Below are 20284 nucleotides of genomic sequence, written 5' to 3'. Positions count from 1 at the left end.
TATGAGTGGGAGGTGGATAACATATGGGAAATTAATAATTAAAGAAGGGGGTAAATGGAAACTGAAACCATATGAGGAGGTGAAAGAATATGTTAATGATTGGCTGCATTTTTATCAGATTAATGAAACGTTTAAAAAAGATGTTAAAGAAAAAGGTTTTTCAGAAAAGGAGTCGAAGTTTCAACTTGAAATATTGAATAATGACTTTAAAATTCTGTCTAAAATGTATAAATTGCTGCTGGAATGGCATACTAAAGATGAAGAAATTAAATCGGTTATGATTCATTGGGCCAAAGACTTTGGTTATAATATACAATTAAATGAATGGGTAAAATTATGGAATGAAGGTTTAAAATTTACTGCATGTACTGCGTTAAAAGAGAATGTGATGAAAATGATATATAGATGGTATATTACACCAGTAAAACTAGCAAAAATGTATAAAGTAAGTAATAAATGCTGGAAATGTCAGGAAAAAGAGGGGACATTCTATCATATGTGGTGGGAATGTAAAAAGGTGAAAAGCTTCTGGGAGATGATTTATAATGAATTGAAAAAAATGTTGAAATATACATTTGTAAAGAAACCAGAAGCATTTCTGTTAGGTATAGTAGGAAATGAAATAAATAAAAAATAATGCAAGCTTTTTTTGTATGCGGTAACAGCAGCAAGAATATTACTGGCCCAAAAATGGAAACAGGAAGAATTACCAACGATAGAGGAGTGGAGAATGAAAGTAATGGACTATGCAGAACTTGATAAACTGACAGGGAAGATCCGAAACCGGCAGGATCAGAAGTTCACCGAAGACTGGAGTAAATTTGTGGACTATCTGAAAAGTATATGCAGTGATGAAACAACGTTTGTGGGCTTACAAGAAGCTCTGTGAAGAAAAAATATTAGGAATATTGTAAAAAAGGGAAAGGAGGGAGGAGAGGTAATTAGTATAAGGCAATATAAAATTAGGAAATGCGTAAGAAATGATTAATATGGAGGATTATCAGAAGAGCTGAGGGAAGTCCATAATGAATGTAATTTGTGAGAAAATATGTGCTGTATTCTTTATAATTTTGTACTGTAAAAGTAATAAAAAATATTGTTTTTTAAAAAAATGAAATCTAGATATGGTATAATTAAATCCTTTCTTATTGTCTTCTTTGTATATCTCGTGTAGTTGCCAATAGTGTAACCAGCTCTGAAAATGGTCTTTTATTTCCTTGTAATCTCTTAATTTCCATTTTCCTTCTTGGTCCTTTAATAAATCAGCATACATGAGCCACTTTCCTTTTTTACTGAGTGGCTTGAGCAATAAAGCTTCATGTGGTGAAAGCCATCAAGGAGTCTTCTGTTCTAATAAGTCTTTATATCTCTCCCATACTCTCATTAGTGATTTCGTAATTATACGGTTATTTTCCCTTTCCCATACCTGAAATATGCGTGCCATCCAAATCTGTTGTCATGTCCTTCTAGATCTAATGCTTCTTGCTTTTCCAACTTTATCTAGCCCCTGATCCATACCAGGCATGCAGCCTCATAGTATAATTTAAGGTCTGGGAGGGCAAAACCACCTCGTTCTTTTGTATCTGTAAGTGCTCCTCCTCAGCCATCGGGGTTGGGTCTGCTCTGCTCCTCATCCTGCCTTCCTCGGTCTCCCTGCCTGCCTACCTCCCTCGCTTGGCATACCACCTGCCAACCTTCTATCTATTGCAACTCCATCCACCAGCCTCTCCTTTCTTCCCTCCGGGCCGTGCTTAGCACTCTGCTCACACTTATAATAATGACAACAGCTAACCAGGGATGAAGAACTGCACAGCTGCTCTGATGGCCAATGCCACCAGTGTCATGGTCCAAGCGTTGGCTTCCCCTACTGAGCAGCAGCCTAAAGGAGCAGAAAGCAAAGTGACTCCACCTGCTGCTGATCTGCCTTCTTGCTCCTGATGAGAACCAGCAGGCTCCAGCTTTCTTAAGCAGGGTTTCCAGCCTCAGTCAGTTACTGGAAACAACTTTTGTCATTCCTGACCAGACCTTGCTGCTTCTTGTTTCTTGTGACCTTTGACCCTTGGCTTTCTTGAGCCCCAGATTGTCGGACTACATGAACTGAGATACTCGTGACCTTAGGACTGGACTGGACCTTTTATGTGGACTCTGCCTCCAGGCAAGCAACCCCCTGAGACTTGACTGGTTGTCTGGCTTCTCCCTCCACTGAGCTCTGCCATGGCTGGCAGCACAGGACAAAGACAAGCAGCTGGATTCCTCCCCCGAGACACTGAGAGGAGCCTGCATGCCTTGCCCAGCAGCCCACGGAGTACATGGATGGGCAGCTGGGCTCCAGAGCACTCCGAGCAAGGCATGATTTTGGGGGAACCTCCTAGGCCTGTGGCAGGAGTCAACCTGACAAACACCTCCCTACATCCCTTCTATAATAATAATAATAATAATAATAATAATAATAATAATAATAATAATTTTTATTTATACCCCGCCCTCCCCAGCCAAGGCCAGGCTCAGAGCAGCTTACAAGCAATAATAAAAACAAGTTGAATGATTGCAACTTAAAAACAAAATTAAAATACAACATTAAAATATTAAAATGTAACCTCATCGCAGGAGGAGAAGGAAAGGAAAAAAGAAAGACAGGGAGGGAATCAAATTGGCTCCAAGCCAAAGGCCAGGCGGAACAACTCTGTCTTACAGGCCCTGCGGAAAGAAATCAGATCCTGCAGGGCCCTGGTCTCTTGAGGCAGAGCGTTCCACCAGGCCGGAGCCAGAGTTGAAAAGGCCCTGGCTCTGGTTGAAGCTAATCTAACTTCCTAAGGGCCCGGGACCATTAGGGTGTTGCTATTTATGGACCTTGAGGCTCTCCGTGGGGCATACTGGGAGAGGCGGTCCCGTAGGTACAAGGGTCCTAGGCCGTGAAGGGCTTTAAAGGTCAAAAGCAGCACCTTAAATCTGACCCTGTACTCTACCGGGAGCCAGTGCAGTTTGAAAAGCACTGGGTGAATATGCTCCCATGGCAGAGACCCTGTGAGGAGCCTCGCTGCAGCATTCTGCACCCGCTGGAGTTTCTGGGACAGCTTCAAGGGCAGCCCCGCGTAGAGCGAATTACAGTAGTCAAGCCTGGAAATGCCCGTCGCATGGATCACTGTGGCCAGGTCGGGGCGGGAAAGGTAAGGGACCAACTGCTTGATGTGGCGAAGGTGGAAAAATGTTGCCTTGGCTGTTGCTGTAACTTGCGCCTCCATGGAAAGGGAGGCGTCAAGGATTACACCCAAACTCTTAACGGAAGGCAATGGCACTAATTGGGCCCCCGCAAAAGAAGGGAGTTGGTCCCTCATCCCCATGCCATCCGGACCCAGCCATAGGACCTCTGTCTTCGAAGGATTTAGTTTCAATCGGCTCCCACGAAACCATCCAGCCACAGCTTCTAAGCATCTGGTCAGTGTATTCGGGGCCGAGTCGGTGTGGCCATCCATCAGCAGATAGAGCTGAGTGTCATCAGCATATTGGTGACAGCCCAGCCCAAAGCTCCGGATAATCTGGGCAAGGGGGCGCATAAAGATGTTAAAAAGCATTGGGGAGAGAATTGCGCCCTGCGGCACTCCACACACCAAGGAATGGCGCGACGACATATCCCTCCCTAGTGCCACCCTCTGTCCCCAACCAGAGATAAAAGAGCACAGCCAGTTACAGGCTATGCTCTGTATCCCCACATCTGTGAGGCGGTGGTCCAGAAGATCATGATCAACCATGTCAAAGGCTGCTGACAAATCTAAAAGGATCAGTAGTCCTGACCCGCCTCGATCCAGTTGTCTATGGAGATCTTCTGTTAGGGCAACCAGAGCTGTCCCGGTCCCAAAACCAGGATGGAAACCGGACTGAAATGGAACTAAAGCCGGTTTCCTCCAGAAACCTACCAAGCTGTTCAGCAACCGCTCTCTCAATTACCTTACCCAGATATGAAGATTTGAAACTGGGCGGTAATTGGATAGGTCTAAGGGATCTAATGAAGTTTTCTTTAAGAATGGACACACTACTGCTTCCTTCAGTTCCCCTGGGAATGTCCCCGTGTCAAGGGATAAATTGATAATTTCAACCAGGGGGGTCCGCGCAACATCTGGACACTCCCTAATCAGCCAAGATGGGCACGGATCAAGGAGGCAGGTGGTGGGCCTACCAACTTGGAGGAATCTATCCACATCAGCAGGGAGTATCCGATCGAAATGGTCCAACATTGGACCTGAAGTCAGTCGAGGGGCCTCCAGTTCAGTCACTGTATCGAAATTGGCAGGGAGGTCACGGCGGAGCAACAGGACTTTCTCCGCAAAAAAGCTTGCGAATGCCTCACAGCTGTGGTCCATATGATGGCAACCCAACACTAGAGTCTCAAGCGGTAACAGAAAAACTCATGAAGATTACAATGTTCATTCACAAAGATACAGTTAGCGTAGCATTCTATCTAATGCCACTAAATAGAGAGCTGCCTTGGGGATTTCACAAACAAGCATGTAGGACGACACTCTCTAATAACCATTGCTGTTTCTTAGTTTGACATGTTTTCTTTGCACATTGCTCTTTTTGTACCAGTGGTTCATTTTATATTTACTAATACAATTATTATTGGCAGCATTATTAGTAGTGGCAGCAATAGTTGGGCAACACTAGTCAAAGCTAGACAAGCCACTCCTGTGTGCAATGATTTCCTTACCTGAGTGAAGGCTCTGTGCCATTGAATTCTGTTCCCGTTAATGGTGAGCTCTTTTCCAGGAGGGGCCTGAGGATCCAGCCTTCCGACTTTGACCCTGACATAGGAATTATTTGGGAAAGTGACCAGGTTTGTAATATCAAATCCAGCTGCTAATTCTCCATGTTCATTGAATGTAATTTCATCCCCAGCACTGTTGTTGAATGAGAGCCTCTGCAGGAATGAGTGTAGCTGGGTGGAAAGAGGATCAAAAGTTCTATGTAGTCTTGTAAAAGCCTTACTAAGACAATTCAATAGTTTTCATGGAAAAAATTAAGTTCTTTTCCTCCAGGAGTTCACCACTTCAGTTCCCAATGGAGGGGACCCAAATTTCAGCAGGGAAATCATGAATAAGTGTAAACTCCATAGTCAGGAGATACATTTCAGAGTAGCCTTTGTTAAGATTCAATATATAAAAGGAATTTGAGATGATGGGCATGAAAAGGGCCAGGAGCTCTTTTTGAGCAGTCTTGTGTGAGTATATGTACCTGGGTAGTAGGGATTATTTAGGGCACATAGTAGAGCAGTGTGCAATTGAGCCTTCATATGGAAGTCCTCACCTCTAAAGGGAATATGTTCTAGGTGGACTTGTGAAGGGGCTCCCACAGCAATCAATGGCAGACTAGCTACAACCTTTGCCACACCTCAAGATGTACTGGACTCTTCCACTAGCCATCACATATCCAACACAAGTGGAGGGCATCAGCTCTTGGCTACAGCATGTTACACCAATGTGCTCTACACAGGACATAAGAATTGAGAGGGGCTTTATTGAAGATATACAAAAAGTCCCTAGAATTCATGTTCTGCTATAAGAAAGGCCGCCTGCCACTGAAAAATAATCTTTACTTTGCTGGAAGTCAGGCAGGGTAAGTTCAAACAAATATTTTCAAGAATCATAGGGTCATATAATTATAGAGTTGGAAGGGATCACAATAAAACTAGTTAATGTTCATTTTCTTGTATTAACATTTATTATTTTATTTATTATAAAGAAATCCCAACCCATATTTTACATCAGTGGAGTGCACAACAATGAGCAGGTTATAAAGTAAAGACTTTGTAACAGAAAACACTACCTGCCAAGGCTCTACATTCTGAGGAAAGAGTCTGTTTCCGTCCATTGTCCTGTTGCAGATGGCTTCAGATGAGCACCTAATATGTAAGGCATGTGCCAGAGCATAGACAGCATTATAGATACTGTAGCTGTGGCCGGTCATGCTCATTTCAAAAACTGGCGCAGGGAGGGTCTCCAGCATCTCCTCTCCGGTACATGTACCGATAAGGAGTGCTAATGCAGAAGAGTTTGAAACTGAACAACAAAATGCTTGTTCCCAGAAATTCTTGATGAAAGCATCTGTATCTTGTCCAGAAGGCTTTACACTCTGCAGAAAATCTGAGAAGTCTTGAATCTCCTTGGAGTGAATTGTAATGGAGATAGTACCTTGGAGCATTTGTATATTAGGGTCAATCAGTTTTCCTACAATATTTGATATGAAATCTATTTGGGCTGCTGTAATCCATACTGTCCCTTCAGGTTTGTTCCTCACAGATTGATGAAGAATTAGCTGAACCATATTCCTTGCAATAAAAACAGACGTAAGCCATATAATAGATGTACTTTCTCCATATATAACAATCGCATTTGCTTTGCTTTTCATGAAAGTTTGTAAGAAAAGCTTTGATTGATCCACTATATCAAATATTTGACCGCTGAATTGCACATAGTATTCCGTTCTTTCTGTGAATGCTGAGCAGATTTCATTCTTGAAAAGCATTGGTTCAATGGTCTGCAAGAATTGTTCTCCAGCTTCATTAGCTGGAGTGATGAGCCCAACCCATTTCCATCTGAAATGCAGAAGTAACTGGATAATTCCCTTGTACTGAAGATCTTCATTGGGGACCATGCGATAAAAGGAAGCGAATTTGATGTGATCATTTATGGCTGGTTCAAATGAACCATATGAAATCTGAGAAAGAAAAAAGCCAAACTTTTCCATGTGGAAACAAGAATTCACAACACACTCATTTATCTAATATAAATCCTATGCATTCCATCTTTTCTAATCTTAGAGAAAGGGCCACCCTCCCATTTACATAGAAAAACGCACAAAACAAACAATCTTGCTCATTTATTTATGTAGATATTGATTCCTATTATTGTGGAGTCATCACAGTCGCATACTTGTACACATGGATTGTGTCAAAGAGAGGAGAGCATTTATCCCTGCTCGATTCTACATACTGCTTGGATAAATCAACAAAACTTGATTGTGGAAATGGAGGGAGACAAACCATGGATCATGTTCTTTTGGTCTATAACCTTTACAGCAGTTGTAGAGAGACTTTGATGGTTTATGTACTAAGAACTCTCATGTGAGTTCTCCTATAGGTTTCTTGAATATAATATGTTTTATTCTTCTGTGATCAACAATAAACCATTACTGTATATACAATGAAAATAAAATACCAGCAAAAATTAAGGCAACTAAAATGAAGTTCAGTAATGTAGCAGAACAACACAAAATTGGTACCACTATTTCTCTTTCCCCAAATGCTAGAAAAATAACAAGAAAAGTGCTTTTCATTAGCCTCTGAAAGAGGACAGTGCTGAATAACATCATACTTCCACAAGGTGGGAATTTCATGATTCCTAGGGAGAGGGCCATTCTTGTCTTGAATTATTTATGCCTGTGCATGCGATTATCAACAGCATGAATTGGGATTGGTACTTTTCAGACAGCTAGGACAATGCTTGCAGAATTGAAATAATGTGAGCCGAATCCTCTACTAAATATATTAAACACACATCTTTGGGAAAATGGCTCTCTCATAAAAGTTGGTTTATGCACATACTAACGTGCTCCAATATATTGCAACCATTTTCCTTTTTCGACTTGATACTTATGAATCAACAGCTTCCTAGTGGAAGGAGTGTAGATTGAACTACAGTATGAAATATCTATTTTATGTACCTGTGGAATCTTGTAAAGACCTAAGACATCTGCCATGGATGAGGAGGTGTGAGAGGTAAGTCCCCCAATGACTCCTACTATTTTTTTCTGAATTCCACATATGTAGTTGGGGACAAAGTGATGTGATTTAAAGAGCAGATCCAGAGTGTTTTGGTAGGTCATCCTTGAATTAGAATAGCTATCATAGATGTGGAATCCAAGTGTGGCATTGGGCAAGATCTTGGGATTCCCATTGATCTCATCAACAGCAAATACCAAGGCAAGGATGTGTTGGTAGAACTTTCTTGTCACCCTACAAATAAAGTGTGTTACTATTTTATGGGGAATAAAGCAGTGCACAACATCGAGATGTGAGAGATTCAACTGCCCCTGTTAAATATTCTTGTAAATATCAAATTGCTTTGTCCTTTTAGAGTTAATGTTTGGATATTTCCTCCATCCACGTCAGATTTTTTTATTTGTCTGAACACATAGGTTGAGAAGCGATCTTCACTTATGAAGCTTCAGGTTTTTAAAAAAATGGAGATTTGAACCTAGAAGGTTGCCATGATGTATTACTGTGGGCAGGAGGATCAATGGCTAGAGAGCAAGTGGTGGTGATCTGAAACTGCATCAGCTTAAACACAGTTGAAGTTTCATATCTTCATCTTTACCAGCACTGCGTCCACAACCAGCTATTTGGAAGAACTTTTCAGTGTTGAATATTCTTTTGTCATCTGGCCAAGAGAGCATTTCTCTAATAAAGTTAGCAGCCTGCTGCTACGTCTTTGGAAGCACTTTAGAGATGGAATCAGTCTCAGACAGAATTGCATAATACTATGGAGCCTGTCAAATGGTATGCAGTGCACTCTCTCTTCTATTTTTGCTGGATCAGTTTTGATTATTGTGGCCAGAGGATGTAGTGAATGCATTTGAAGAAATGAAGTTGTCAAACTGACCCCTTGACCCTTGCCTGTCTTGGCTTTTTAAATGGAGCTTTATAGGATTGACTGGCAGTGGCAGACTTGGGTACTATGACGCCCTTAGCGAGGATGAAAATTTACACCCACGTAGACCTAGAGTCCTAGAGTCTACCTAGTTCTCAAAGCTGAAAAATTGCTAACTAGGCATTGTGAAGGAGGCAGGAGGACTCCAGGACCTTGTCAGATGCTCATGGCCCTCTCCTCAAGCCCAGTGCCTGGTTTACCCAGCTTTGAGGCAGTGCTCCCATGTGTATACACTGCTCGCACAACCCTAATTCTGCCTCTTTGACTGGGGAAGTTCAGTGAGTTTTCTATGCTTCACTGGATAATAGAGAGATACTGTCCAACTTGAATCAGGTTATGCTGTGTCTCCTCTTTACTCTGAACCAAGAATAAAATATTTGTATAATTTTTTATGGCTGTTTTATTTTTAAATAAATTAAAAATATTTTTTCATAGCACTTTTTCCAAAGCAAAAGTACTTTCTAGACAGATCTAAGTGTATAAAGCATAAAGGAAATAATCTTAAGGTCCATTTACTTACACTAGACTGCCAACAAAGTCGTGAGATGGGTGTTGATGGAAGGAAATGCTGGGGAATACGTAATGGATATAAGACACTATACCACCAATGATAAGGTCACCTGGTTCATACCACTCATGGGGAATATGCACAGGATTATTTCTGCTGCAAACAACACTGTGCACTTGGGGCACCATATTGGGAAGCAGTAGGAGAAGCAGCAGCAACAACATCCTCATCACAAATATCCTTCTACTCTCTACAATATTGTTACTATCATCAGCCTGACTTGAACAGGATGTATTTGGTGACAGCCGACTTTGGCAATTCTGTCCTTAAAGGGGCAGGTAGCCACTTTCTTTTTAACTTTATCACTGTTACTAAAAAAATTAATTGAATGTGAATAAATCTGGAGTGATTTGAAACCTGACCTATACAATGAAAGAAGGAAACTGACTGAAATAACAGAGCCTGGCCTCCTCTCTCCTCCCTTACCATAGCTGTCAATGGAACGCTAGGGTGCTTTTAATCATTTGTGATTTAGTTTTTGAATCTTTATTTTTCATTATGCCTTCTGGTGCTTTGCCAGGTGAATTGATTATAGTAATTTTAATAATTACAGGTCAGATAAACTTTTTTTTGTTTTTGACTCTATAGTGCATCAGAAATGATTTCCAAAGTAAACATATCTGTCACATCATACAATCCTAGATTAGGAAGAGATTTCTACGGTCATCAAGTATTATCCGCTTGCTAATGCAGGACATCCATAACTACAAACCAAAACAAAAACACCCCACCTGTAGACAGGCATCCATCTTTTCCCAAAAAATTCCTCTATCAAAATGTGTTTAGAGGGGAGCCAACTGCATCCTTTCCCCATTTGCCTAATTTCCTCCTGCTATTGGCCCTTACTCTCGCTGTCATATGTAACATCGATTACACTTACTGAAACTTGGGAACAATGATGGAAAGGGTCCAAACCATATCAGGATATAGAGACCCTGGAGAACACAGCCGAACTGCTTTTGAAAGAGCACATATATACAGGTTTGAAGCAGAGTGGCATGCTAAGGAAAAACTGTGCCATCCGTATTTTACTCTTGTAAGAAGTAGTAATTCTGAAGACTAGGTGGTCTATCACTGTCAGGCAGTGCTAGGCAGTATTTTCCCCTCCAGATGTTTCTGGATTACAGCTTTCATCATCCATGATAATAATAGCCAATTGGAAGCTGATGTGAGCTGTAGTCCAGCAATATCTGGAGGGCCACAGATTGGGTACCCTTTGTGTAAGGAAGGTTTGGGCTGTTGAAAAAATGCCTCATGCTGACCTGTCAGGGCTTTGTTTGGATTTTATATCCTGCTTTATCACTACCCGAAAGAGTCTTAAAGCAGCTAACATTCTCCTTTCCCTTCCTCCCCCACAACAAACACTCTGTGAGGTGAGTGGGGCTGAGAGACTTCAAAGAAGTGTGACTAGCCCAAGGTCACCCAGCAGCTGCATGTGGAGGAGGGGAGATGCGAACCTGGTTCACCAAATTAAGAGCCTACCGCTCTTAACCACTACACCACACTGGTTCTCTTTCTCAAGAATTTGAGCCCTCTGAGACTGATGCAGTGTCCATGTGAAGGTGAGTCACTTTCTGACTCCCTTTCCAGCCCCATGTCAAGGCAGGTATAAGATTACAGGTCTGGAAACAACAGCAAATACCAACAGTAGAAGAATGGCGACAGAAGGTAATGGAATATGCAGAAATAGCCAAATTAACAGGAAAAAATAGACAACAGGGGAGGAAACATTTCAAAAAGAATGGGAAAATTTATGTCGTATATAGGAAAGATACGATGAAACAGTGAAACCAGTAGAACTGGAAATAAACCTTATAACTGGAAAGATTAGGAAAAGTGATGGATAATGAAAATAACAGGAAGCAAAATGAATAAGGAGATTAATATAACTAAGAGTAGTTGTAAATAAATACAGACAGACAATAAGAATTGTCTAAAGAGGAGGATTTATTAGGTTTCAGACTACACACAATTTCCCTGGGCTAGTGCCTGCCTCCACTTCTTGCCTGATATTCTTTCCCCACAGCCACAACCCAAACTGCCCAAATTCTTCCATAATTTGGGTGGAGACTTGGTTGAGTCTATCGCATGGCCCTGATAGATTGAGCAATGCTCTTGCATAACATAAGGCAGTTTACAATGTTCCCTTTCCCCTTTCCTCTATCTGCAGTTTCCAACACACACCAACATCTGCTCAGGAGTTTCAGAACCTATTGGGAAAGTGGATGCTGGAAAAGTAGAGTAAGGGATTCAAATGGTTGGATATGTTGGATTTGATCCATAGTTTCATTCATACACATAGTTCCAATTCATTTCCAGCTCATATGTAACTGTGGTGGATGCCAAGAACATAAACGATAAGGCAAGCTCTTCTGTAATTTTGACCCCCACATCTGACACTGGCCAGAAAGTTTCTAGAGCCTAACTCCCAACATAAACTACAATCTCTTCTGCCATTTATACATTGCTCCATATCAGCTGTTCTCTGTTATTCACTTCAGGCCTTATCACAATAATGTAGCATTTAGGGAAAAAGAGGCATGCCAGCAAGCCAGTACTGGAAACCAAGATGAAGGAAATCTCCACAGCCACCATGCATCTTCCTCTGGTGCTCAGAGGTGCTACGGATATCATCCATAGTTTTTTCATACACATAATCCCTGTTCATTTATACCTGATATGCAACTATGTTGCATATCAAGAAAGCCACTTCTGAGCTAGGGAGGAGGTGGGGTTGCGGGCTTCACGGCTGGCTCGGGGGCTTGGCCTCGCCTACTTAGGTCTGGCGCAGCCGAGGCTCTTCCTATTTCCCGCGCCACAGCTGACACATAATCCCAGTTCATTTATACTTCATATGCAACTATGCTGCATATCAAGAACATAAATGATAAGACAATCTCTTCTGTTGTTTTGATCATTTCAGGTAACTTCCTTTCTTGAAAAACCACAGTGAAATGACTCGGCTAATAAGTCTACAGAATCTAAATACAGAAATGACAAAATATTCTGTTATTTACATCTTTCTCCGTATCAGCTGCTCTCTGTTATTCAGCTCAGGCCTCACCACAATAATGTAGCATTTAGGGGAAAAGATGCAACCTAGCAGCCCAGCACTGGAAGCCAAGATGGAGAAAATCTCCACAGTCACCATGTATTTTCCTCTGGTGCTCAAGTATGTGGGAATAAAGGAGAACCAAACACTGCAGAAGACCAGCATGCTGAAGGTGATGAACTTGGCTTCATTGAAGCTGTCCGGCAACTTCCGGGCTAAGAAGGCCACAGTGAAGCTGATCATGGCCAGGAAGCCCATGTAGCCTAAAACACAATAGAACATGAGAACTGACCCCTCATTGCATAAGAATATAATTTCTTCAGTCATTGAGTGCATGTCCACATCTGGGAATGGGGGAGAGGTTGCCAACCAGGAGGCACAGATTCCTACTTGAATCACAGAACAGGAAAGGACAATGGAGTAAGCCAGTTTTTTGCCTACCCACTTCCTGATTGTGGAATCTGGCTTGGTAGCCATGAATGCCAAAACCACTGAAATAGTCTTGGCCAAGATGCTGGAGAGGGCCACAGAGAAGACAATGCCAAAAGCCGTTTGTCGGAGGCGGCAGGTTGCCTTATTAGGCATTCCAATGAACATCAAGGAGCAGAGGAAACACAAGAGGAGGGAGATGAGGAGAATGTAAGTGAGGCTTCTGTTATTGGCTTTGACGATGGCAGTGTTCCTGTGCTTAATGAAAATGCCAAGTACCATAGCTGTGATCAAAGAAAATAAAAGTGCAGAGAAAGTTGAAACCATGGCCAAAGTTTCACCAAAGCCTAGGACATTTGGCTTCTTGGGAATGCACTCATTCTGCTCTTCATTTGGATATTGATCCGGAGGACATCTGGCACAGGTTTCCAACCCTGAAAAAAGGTTGCATGACAATTGGAAACAATCCAGAATATGCTTAAGAGTGTTTTTTTTCAAAAACTCAGGAGACCCTTACCATTGTGTTTTCCCAAGCAAAAGTTTCAAAACTTCTAGTTCAAATGCTTGTGCCCTTGATGATTTGAAAATAAAGTTATGTATGAAATCTTACATTTCCTATATGGAGAAACTATTATTTTGGTGGTCCTCCTCCATTTTCTTAGAACCACAGATACTTCATAATGAAATCAGAGAAATATTATAGCTGAAATCTTGGAAGCAAGAGGGGTGATTTTTATAGGATTTTAACACTGTCCCCAAAGAGCCTTGGTCTCAGAGAAAAAACCGCCACTTCTATTCCATCCTCCCTTCCCCAAAACTTTAGTGTTGTCTTCCAGGACAAAATGTATGTACAGTGGTACCTCGGGTTAAGAACTTATTTCGTTCTGGAGGTCCGTTCTTAACCTGAAACTGTTCTTAACCTGAGGCACCACTTTAGCTAATGGGGCCTCCCACTGCCTCCACGCGGCCACCACGCGATTTCTGTTCTCATCCTGAAGCAAAGTTCTTAACCTGAGGAACTATTTTTGGGTTATCAGGGTCTGTAACCTGAAGCGTCTGTAACACAAGGTACCACTGTATGAAATTTGTGTCTTGTTGCATCAAAACGGACTTGAGGTGAAGCTACACTAGTGGTTTATAAAGTTTAAATGCATTATTAAAATGTGACACCTCAGCAGTGAGCCACCAGCAATGGGAAACTGCATTAAACATTATGGAACATCATATTTAATAATGTTTAAAAGATCAATGTAGATACAGTGATGGAAAATCTTTACGTTACAGATAAAGTCACATTCTGATGGTTTACTCCCTAGAAGGTTAAGATAATTTCTCTATAGTGGCAGCTTTTACTGAGACTGAAGGAAAATCAATATACTATTTTTAATAAACAATATAAATTGAGGCCATACAGAGCAAACCCCATTGCCAATTTGTTCAGAATTTACTAAAATAACTTGTATATGCTAATATGGCATCTCTCACCCTCCTCATTTGAAAACATCCCATGAGGACATGGATCACAATCATAACAACAGAACTTCTTGCCCTCCTTCATTTTCTTCTCATAACCAGGACGGCAGTTGGCATTACATAATGAAACGGGTGGCACCTATCCAAAGATATAGGAAGAGGTTAATATTAAGAAAATGTTTCAGGGATTCATCTAACATCAGAAGATCTATCATTAAATAGGAGGGCCAGAAATGTTAAATGTAGGATCCATACTCTCAATATATGCAAAAGAATCTCTTCATCCTTCATATAAAGGAAATGGGAATGGGATTTAGCAAATATGGGGTTAACAATCCTGAAAGCAAAATGGACGTGGGCATTAAGACATTCCAAAAATGTTTATTAGTGTGAACCTGAAAGATATATTGCCTGCCTGCTCGCCTTCTATCTCTTGCAACTCCATCCACCAGCCTCTCTTTTCTTCCCTCCAAGCTAAGCTTTGCACTCTACAACACTTACAACAGTGCCAGCAGCTAACTAGTGATGTGGAACTGCACCGCTGCTCTGATGGCCAACGCAAGTGGTGTCATGGGCCAGGAGTCGGCTTCACCTACTGAGCAGCAGCCTGAAGTAGCAGACGGCAAAGTGACTCCACCTGCTGCTGATCAGCCTTTTTGCTCCTGAAGAGAACCTGCTGGCTCCAGCTTTCTTAAGCAGGGTTTCCAGCCTCAGTCAGTTGCTGGAAACAACTTTTGTCATTCCTGACCAGACCTTGCTGCTCATGGTATTCTCGTGACCTTGGTTCACGTGACCTTGGCCCCTTGACTTTCTTGATCCCCAGATTGTCTGACTATGTGAACTGTAATACTCCTGAGGTTAGGACTGGACTGAACCGTCCACCCCATTGAGCGTCCATTCCGCTGAACGTCTGCAGCAAATCCAGAAGTACGGGAACGGGTTACTTCTGGGTTTGCCGCTTGAGAATGCGTGTGTGTGCAGAACAGCCCTTTGTCATGCATCCCTATCACTGAGCATCTGGGACTCTGCCTCCAGTCCAGTGCCCCCCTGAGATGTGGCTGGTTGGCTGGCTGCTCCCTCCTCTGAGGGAGCACAGGACCATGACATGCCTTGCCCTACAGCCCATGGAGTACTTGGATGGGCAGCCAGATTTCAAGCCACTCTGAGCAAGGCATGATTTGGGGGGCTCCTCCTGGGTCTGTGACAGGGGCCTACCTGACAAACACCTCCCTACACTCCTGCTTCTGTCATTCCAATTCAATACTAGGGTCTCAAGTGGCATCAGAAAAACTCATGAAGATTACAATGTTCATTCACAAAGATACAGTTAGCTTAGCATTCTATCTAATGCCACTACGTAGAGAGCTGCCTTGAACAAACAAACATATTGGACAACATTCTTTGCTAGCCATTGGGCCTTCTTAGTTTGGCATGTCGTCCTTGCATGTTGCTCTTTTCAAAGGAATGGTTCATTTCATATTTACTAATACAGTGGTACCTCAGTTCTTGAACTTAATCTGTTCCAGAAGTCCATTCGACTCCCAAAGCTGTTAAAAAAACCCAAGGCGTGACTTCTGATTGGGTGCAGGAGCTTCCTGTACTCAAGTGGAAGCCACATCAGACGTTCAACTTCCTGAAAACATTCGCAAACCAGAACTCTTACTTCAAGGTTTGTGGAATTCGGGCGTCGATTTGTTCAGGAGCCAAGCCATTCGAGAACCAAGGTACCACTGTAGAATTATTAGTAGCAGTGTTATTAGTAGTGGGCAGCACTTCCCTTTTCTCCTCAAGTGGCAAAACTAGACATGCCACCCCATATGCATTGATTCCCTTACCTGAGTGAAGACTCTGTGCCATTGAATTCCGTTCCCGTTAATGGTGAGCTCTTTTCCAGGAGGGGCCTGAGGATCCAGCTTTCCGACTTTGACCCTGACATAGGAATTATTTGGGAAAGTGACCAGGTTTGTAATATCAAATCCACCTGCTAATTCTCCATGTTCATTTAATGTGATTTCATCCCCAGCACTGTTGTTGAATGAGATTCTGTGCAGAAATGAGTGCAGCTAGGTGGAAAGAGAATCAAAAGGTCTATGTAGTCTTGTAATAGCCTTACTAAGACAATTCAATAGTTTTCGTGGAAAAAATTAAGTTCTTTTCCTCCAGGGGTCCCCCCACTTCAGTTTCCAATGGAGAGCACCCAGATTTCAACAGCAGATCAAATAGAGAGGGAAATCATAAATCAGTGTAAACTCAACAGTCATGAGATATAATAAATAGCAAGATGAAAGATTAATTTTTTTTAATTAAAAGATGATCCAAAAAGAGCTTCCTGAAGAGAATCAAGTCTTTTTGTCTTAAGGCAGTCTTTAAAAGAATCTCTTTTCCCAATTTTTTAAAAATAATTCCAGTAGCACCTTAAAGACCAACTAAATATAAGCTTTCTAGGTATGAGGTTTTGTGTGCATACACACATCTTCAGATACTCTGAAGCTGAGGTCACTACAACCTTATAACTGTTGATGACTGTTAATGATGGCAGTTGGTTCCACAGGGAAGGGCAAGGGATGTAAGGTGCTACTGGAATTATAAATATTTTTTGGGAAGTATTCTTTTAAAGACTGTCTTAAGAAAAAAAGACTTGATTCTCTTAAGGGAGTTCTTTTTGGATCATCTTTTAATAATTTTTTAAAAAAATCTTTCATCTTGTTATTTATTATGACTATGACAGACCAACACGGCTACCTACCTGAATCTATAGTCATGAAATATGTATATAAAGGATGTAGACCTGTTTCCTTCAGAGCAGCCTTTGATAAGATTCAAGATATAGAAGGGATTTGAGATGATGGGCAGGAAAAGAGTCAGGTGCTCGTGTTCTCAAGACGTTATATTACTGCAACATGGAAACGTGCAGCTATAGCCCTCATGTTAGGAGCTGGAGTTTCTTAGTTCAGGGCATCCATGATTTCTGTATGTGTGTAGCTGTATGCTGCTCTGTATTAGTTACTGTGCCTTTAGTCAATGTATGCCCTCTTCTGATAACCAAGAAAATTCTTTTTGAGCAGTCTTGTGTTAGTATATGTTCCTTGGTAATAGGGACTAATTAGGACACACAGTAGAGCAGTGTGCAATTGTTTCCCCATATGAAAGTCCTCACCTCTAAAGGGAATATGTTCTAGGTGGACATGTGAAGGGGCTCCCACAGCAATCAATGGCAGACTAGCTACAACTTTTGCCACGCCTCTAGATGTACTGGACTCTTCCACTAGCCATCACATATCCAACACAAGTGGAGGGCATCAGCTCTTGGCTACAGCATGTCACATGCTTTGTTCTACACAGGACATAAATGAGAGGGGTTGTGCTGAAGATATACAAAATGTGCCTAGAATTCATGCTCTGCTATAAGAAAGCAGCCCGCCACTGACAACGGATCTTTGCTGACCATGCTTAAAGCTTGGAAGAAAGAAGTAGGTAAACTGTCCCTAACCCCATCCCTACTAATAACCCTGGCACACCACCCACTATTCCACCATGCAGCACAAAATCTCCAGATAAAAACATGGCATGCCAAAGGCTTATACTGCCTAGCAGACTTCTACAAAAACAGCAAACCCTTATCAACACAAGAAATACAAGACAAACTAGGGGCTACCCAGATGTCCTGGATATCCCATCACCAAGTACATGCCCTCCTAAACAACCCAGTAGTAATATCTGCAGAAACCAGGCCCTTGACAACCTTCAAAAACCTCCTCCTAACATCAAACTGACACAGCAAAGGGATGGTATCCACAATATATGAAATACTGCTCCAAAATCCCACACCCCCCTTGACATAATAAAAAAAAATGGGAGGACAACATAGGCCATGAGATTAACCCCACCCAATGGACCAAAATGTGGTCTAAACCTCCCTTTAAATCCATATCAGCAAAAAAGAAAGAACTCACTCTGAAACTCACTTACAGATGGTACCTAACACCATGGAAACTAGCACTAATACACCCAGGAACCTCATCAAGATGCTCAAGAGGATGCACCTCCACAGGCACATACCTCCATATATGGTGGGAATGTCCCCTAATCCAGCCCTTCTGGACAGCAATGATACAAGAAATATGCAAAATAACTAAGCAGGTATTTGTAGTCACCACAGAACTGACCCTACTAAACATATTCCAAGATAATAATGCCCACTCACATGGTAAAGAGCTGATAACCCACCTACTCTCAGCAGCCAGAAACATCATAGCCAGACCCTGGAAAGACCAGTGGTATAAGATAGTATGGGAAACAGCCTTATTAGAAAAATGAACCAATAAACTGAAACTGACATGGGGACAAATAGAAGAAGACGCCTTCACCCCGTTATGGTTCCCCTTTATCACATACGTAGCCCGACAACACAATAACAAGAATCTGCCAACAGCATACAAATCAATCTGGCTAACCTGATTCAAAAATACCCCCCCCCACCTCACTACAGCTAACCAAAGACAAACAACCACACCCTCAGCCACCCCCAACCTCTCTCAACAACAAGCAAATATAACAAGTGTATAGTCAGAGAACCCATACAAGTAACCCCACACATACACTAAGTAGAAGAATAGAAGAATAACCACCCGACCCATTCCCCCATCCCTTCTTTCCCCCTCTTTTCTTCCTAACAACCCCCCCTCTGTTCTATCCCCATTGTTTCTCCTTTGTTTAAACAAATTCATGAACCAAGAACTTATACATTGACTAATGAAACATATGTTGCATATATTACTCCATATTTATTATGCTATTTTTGTGATATACAAAAGACATGAGAAAATTGGTATACTTATTTGTATAACATTATTCTTGTTTATAAAACCCAATAAAAAGTTATTTTTTTAAAAAAATCTTTGCTTTTATGGAAGTCAGACAAGGCATGTCAAAGCAAATATTTTCTAGAATCATAGGATCGTATAATTATAGAGTTGGAGGGGATCACAATAAAATTAGTTATTGTTCATTTTGATGTATTAAGATTTATTATTTTATTTATTATAAATAAATCACAACCCATATTGTACATCAATGGATTGCAAAACACTGAGCATGTTATAAAGACTTTGTAACAGGAAAGACTTTGTAACAGGAAACACTACCTGCCAAGGCTCTACATTCTGAAGAAAGAGTCTGTTTCCACCCTTTAACCTTTTGCAGATGGCTTCAGATGAGCACCTAATATGTAATGCATGTGCCAGAGCATAGACAGCATTATAGATACTGTAGCTGTGGCCAGTCATGCTCATTTCAAAAAATGGTGCAGGGAGGCTCTCCAGCAACTCCTCTCCAGTACATATACCGAAAATAGCTGCCATTGCAGTGGTGTTTGAAAGTGAACAACCAAATGCTTGTTCCCAGAAATCCTTGATAAAACCATATGTATCTTGTCCAGAAGGCTTTACACTGTGCAGAAAGTCTGAGAAGTCTTGAATCTCCTTGGAGTGAATTGTAATGGAAATAGCACCTTGGAGCACTTGTATATTAGGGTCAATACCTTTTCTTGCAACATTTGATATGAAATCTATCTGGGCTGCTGTAATCCATACTTTCCCTTCAGGTTCTTTCCTCACAGATTGATGAAGAATTAGCTGAATCATATTCCTTGCAGTAAACACAGCTGTAAGCCATATAATCGATGTACTTTCTCCATATATAACAACTGCATTTGCTTTGCTTTTTATGAAAGCTTGTGAGAAAAGCTTTGATTGATCCACCATATCAAATATTTTACCGCTGAATTGCAGATAGTATTCTGTTCTTTCTGTGAATGCTGAACAGATTCCATTCTTGAAAAGCATTGGTTCAATGGTCTTCAAGAATTGTTCTCCAGCTTCATTAGCTGGAGTGATGAGCCCAACCCATTTCCATCTGAAATGCAGAAGTAACTGGATAATTCCCTTGTACTGAAGATCTTCATTGGGGACCATTTGATAAAAGGAAGCGAATTTGATGTGATCATTTATGGCCAGTTCAAATGAACCATATGAAATCTGAAGAAGAAAAAACCAAACTTTT

General features: G+C 41.5%; 2 protein-coding genes across 2 annotated transcripts in view; both read right to left on the bottom strand.

The window, feature by feature from the left end:
- LOC308461902 (vomeronasal type-2 receptor 26-like) overlaps window positions 1-17075 on the bottom strand; it is a gene marked incomplete at its 3' end in the record, with an annotated part of 32303 nt that extends 15228 nt beyond the window's left edge. Inside the window, exons 1-5 of the mRNA XM_080979070.1 lie at window positions 16971-17075; window positions 16060-16153; window positions 14237-14363; window positions 5758-6711; window positions 4706-4933 (exon numbers count right to left, since the gene is read on the bottom strand). Of these exons, the coding sequence (XP_080835196.1) occupies window positions 4706-4933; window positions 5758-6711; window positions 14237-14281 (1227 nt within the window). The 5' untranslated portion in view covers window positions 14282-14363; window positions 16060-16153; window positions 16971-17075. The remainder of the gene's footprint in view (window positions 1-4705; window positions 4934-5757; window positions 6712-14236; window positions 14364-16059; window positions 16154-16970) is intronic.
- LOC308461904 (vomeronasal type-2 receptor 26-like) lies at window positions 12284-13080 on the bottom strand (the record flags this gene model as incomplete). The annotated part of the gene is made up of 1 exon (XM_080979074.1): window positions 12284-13080. The coding sequence occupies exon 1, from the start codon at window positions 13076-13078 to the stop codon at window positions 12284-12286; it is 795 nt and encodes a 264-aa protein (XP_080835200.1). The 5' UTR covers window positions 13079-13080.
- Window positions 17076-20284: the final 3209 nt, after the last annotated feature.

The sequence above is a fragment of the Podarcis pityusensis genome (assembly GCF_964106645.2).
Source record: "Podarcis pityusensis genome assembly, chromosome: 13".
Classification (NCBI taxonomy): Eukaryota; Metazoa; Chordata; class Lepidosauria; order Squamata; family Lacertidae; genus Podarcis; species Podarcis pityusensis.
The sequence above is the reverse complement of the archived record's forward strand: the minus strand, read 5'-3'. Positions and strand labels throughout refer to the sequence as shown.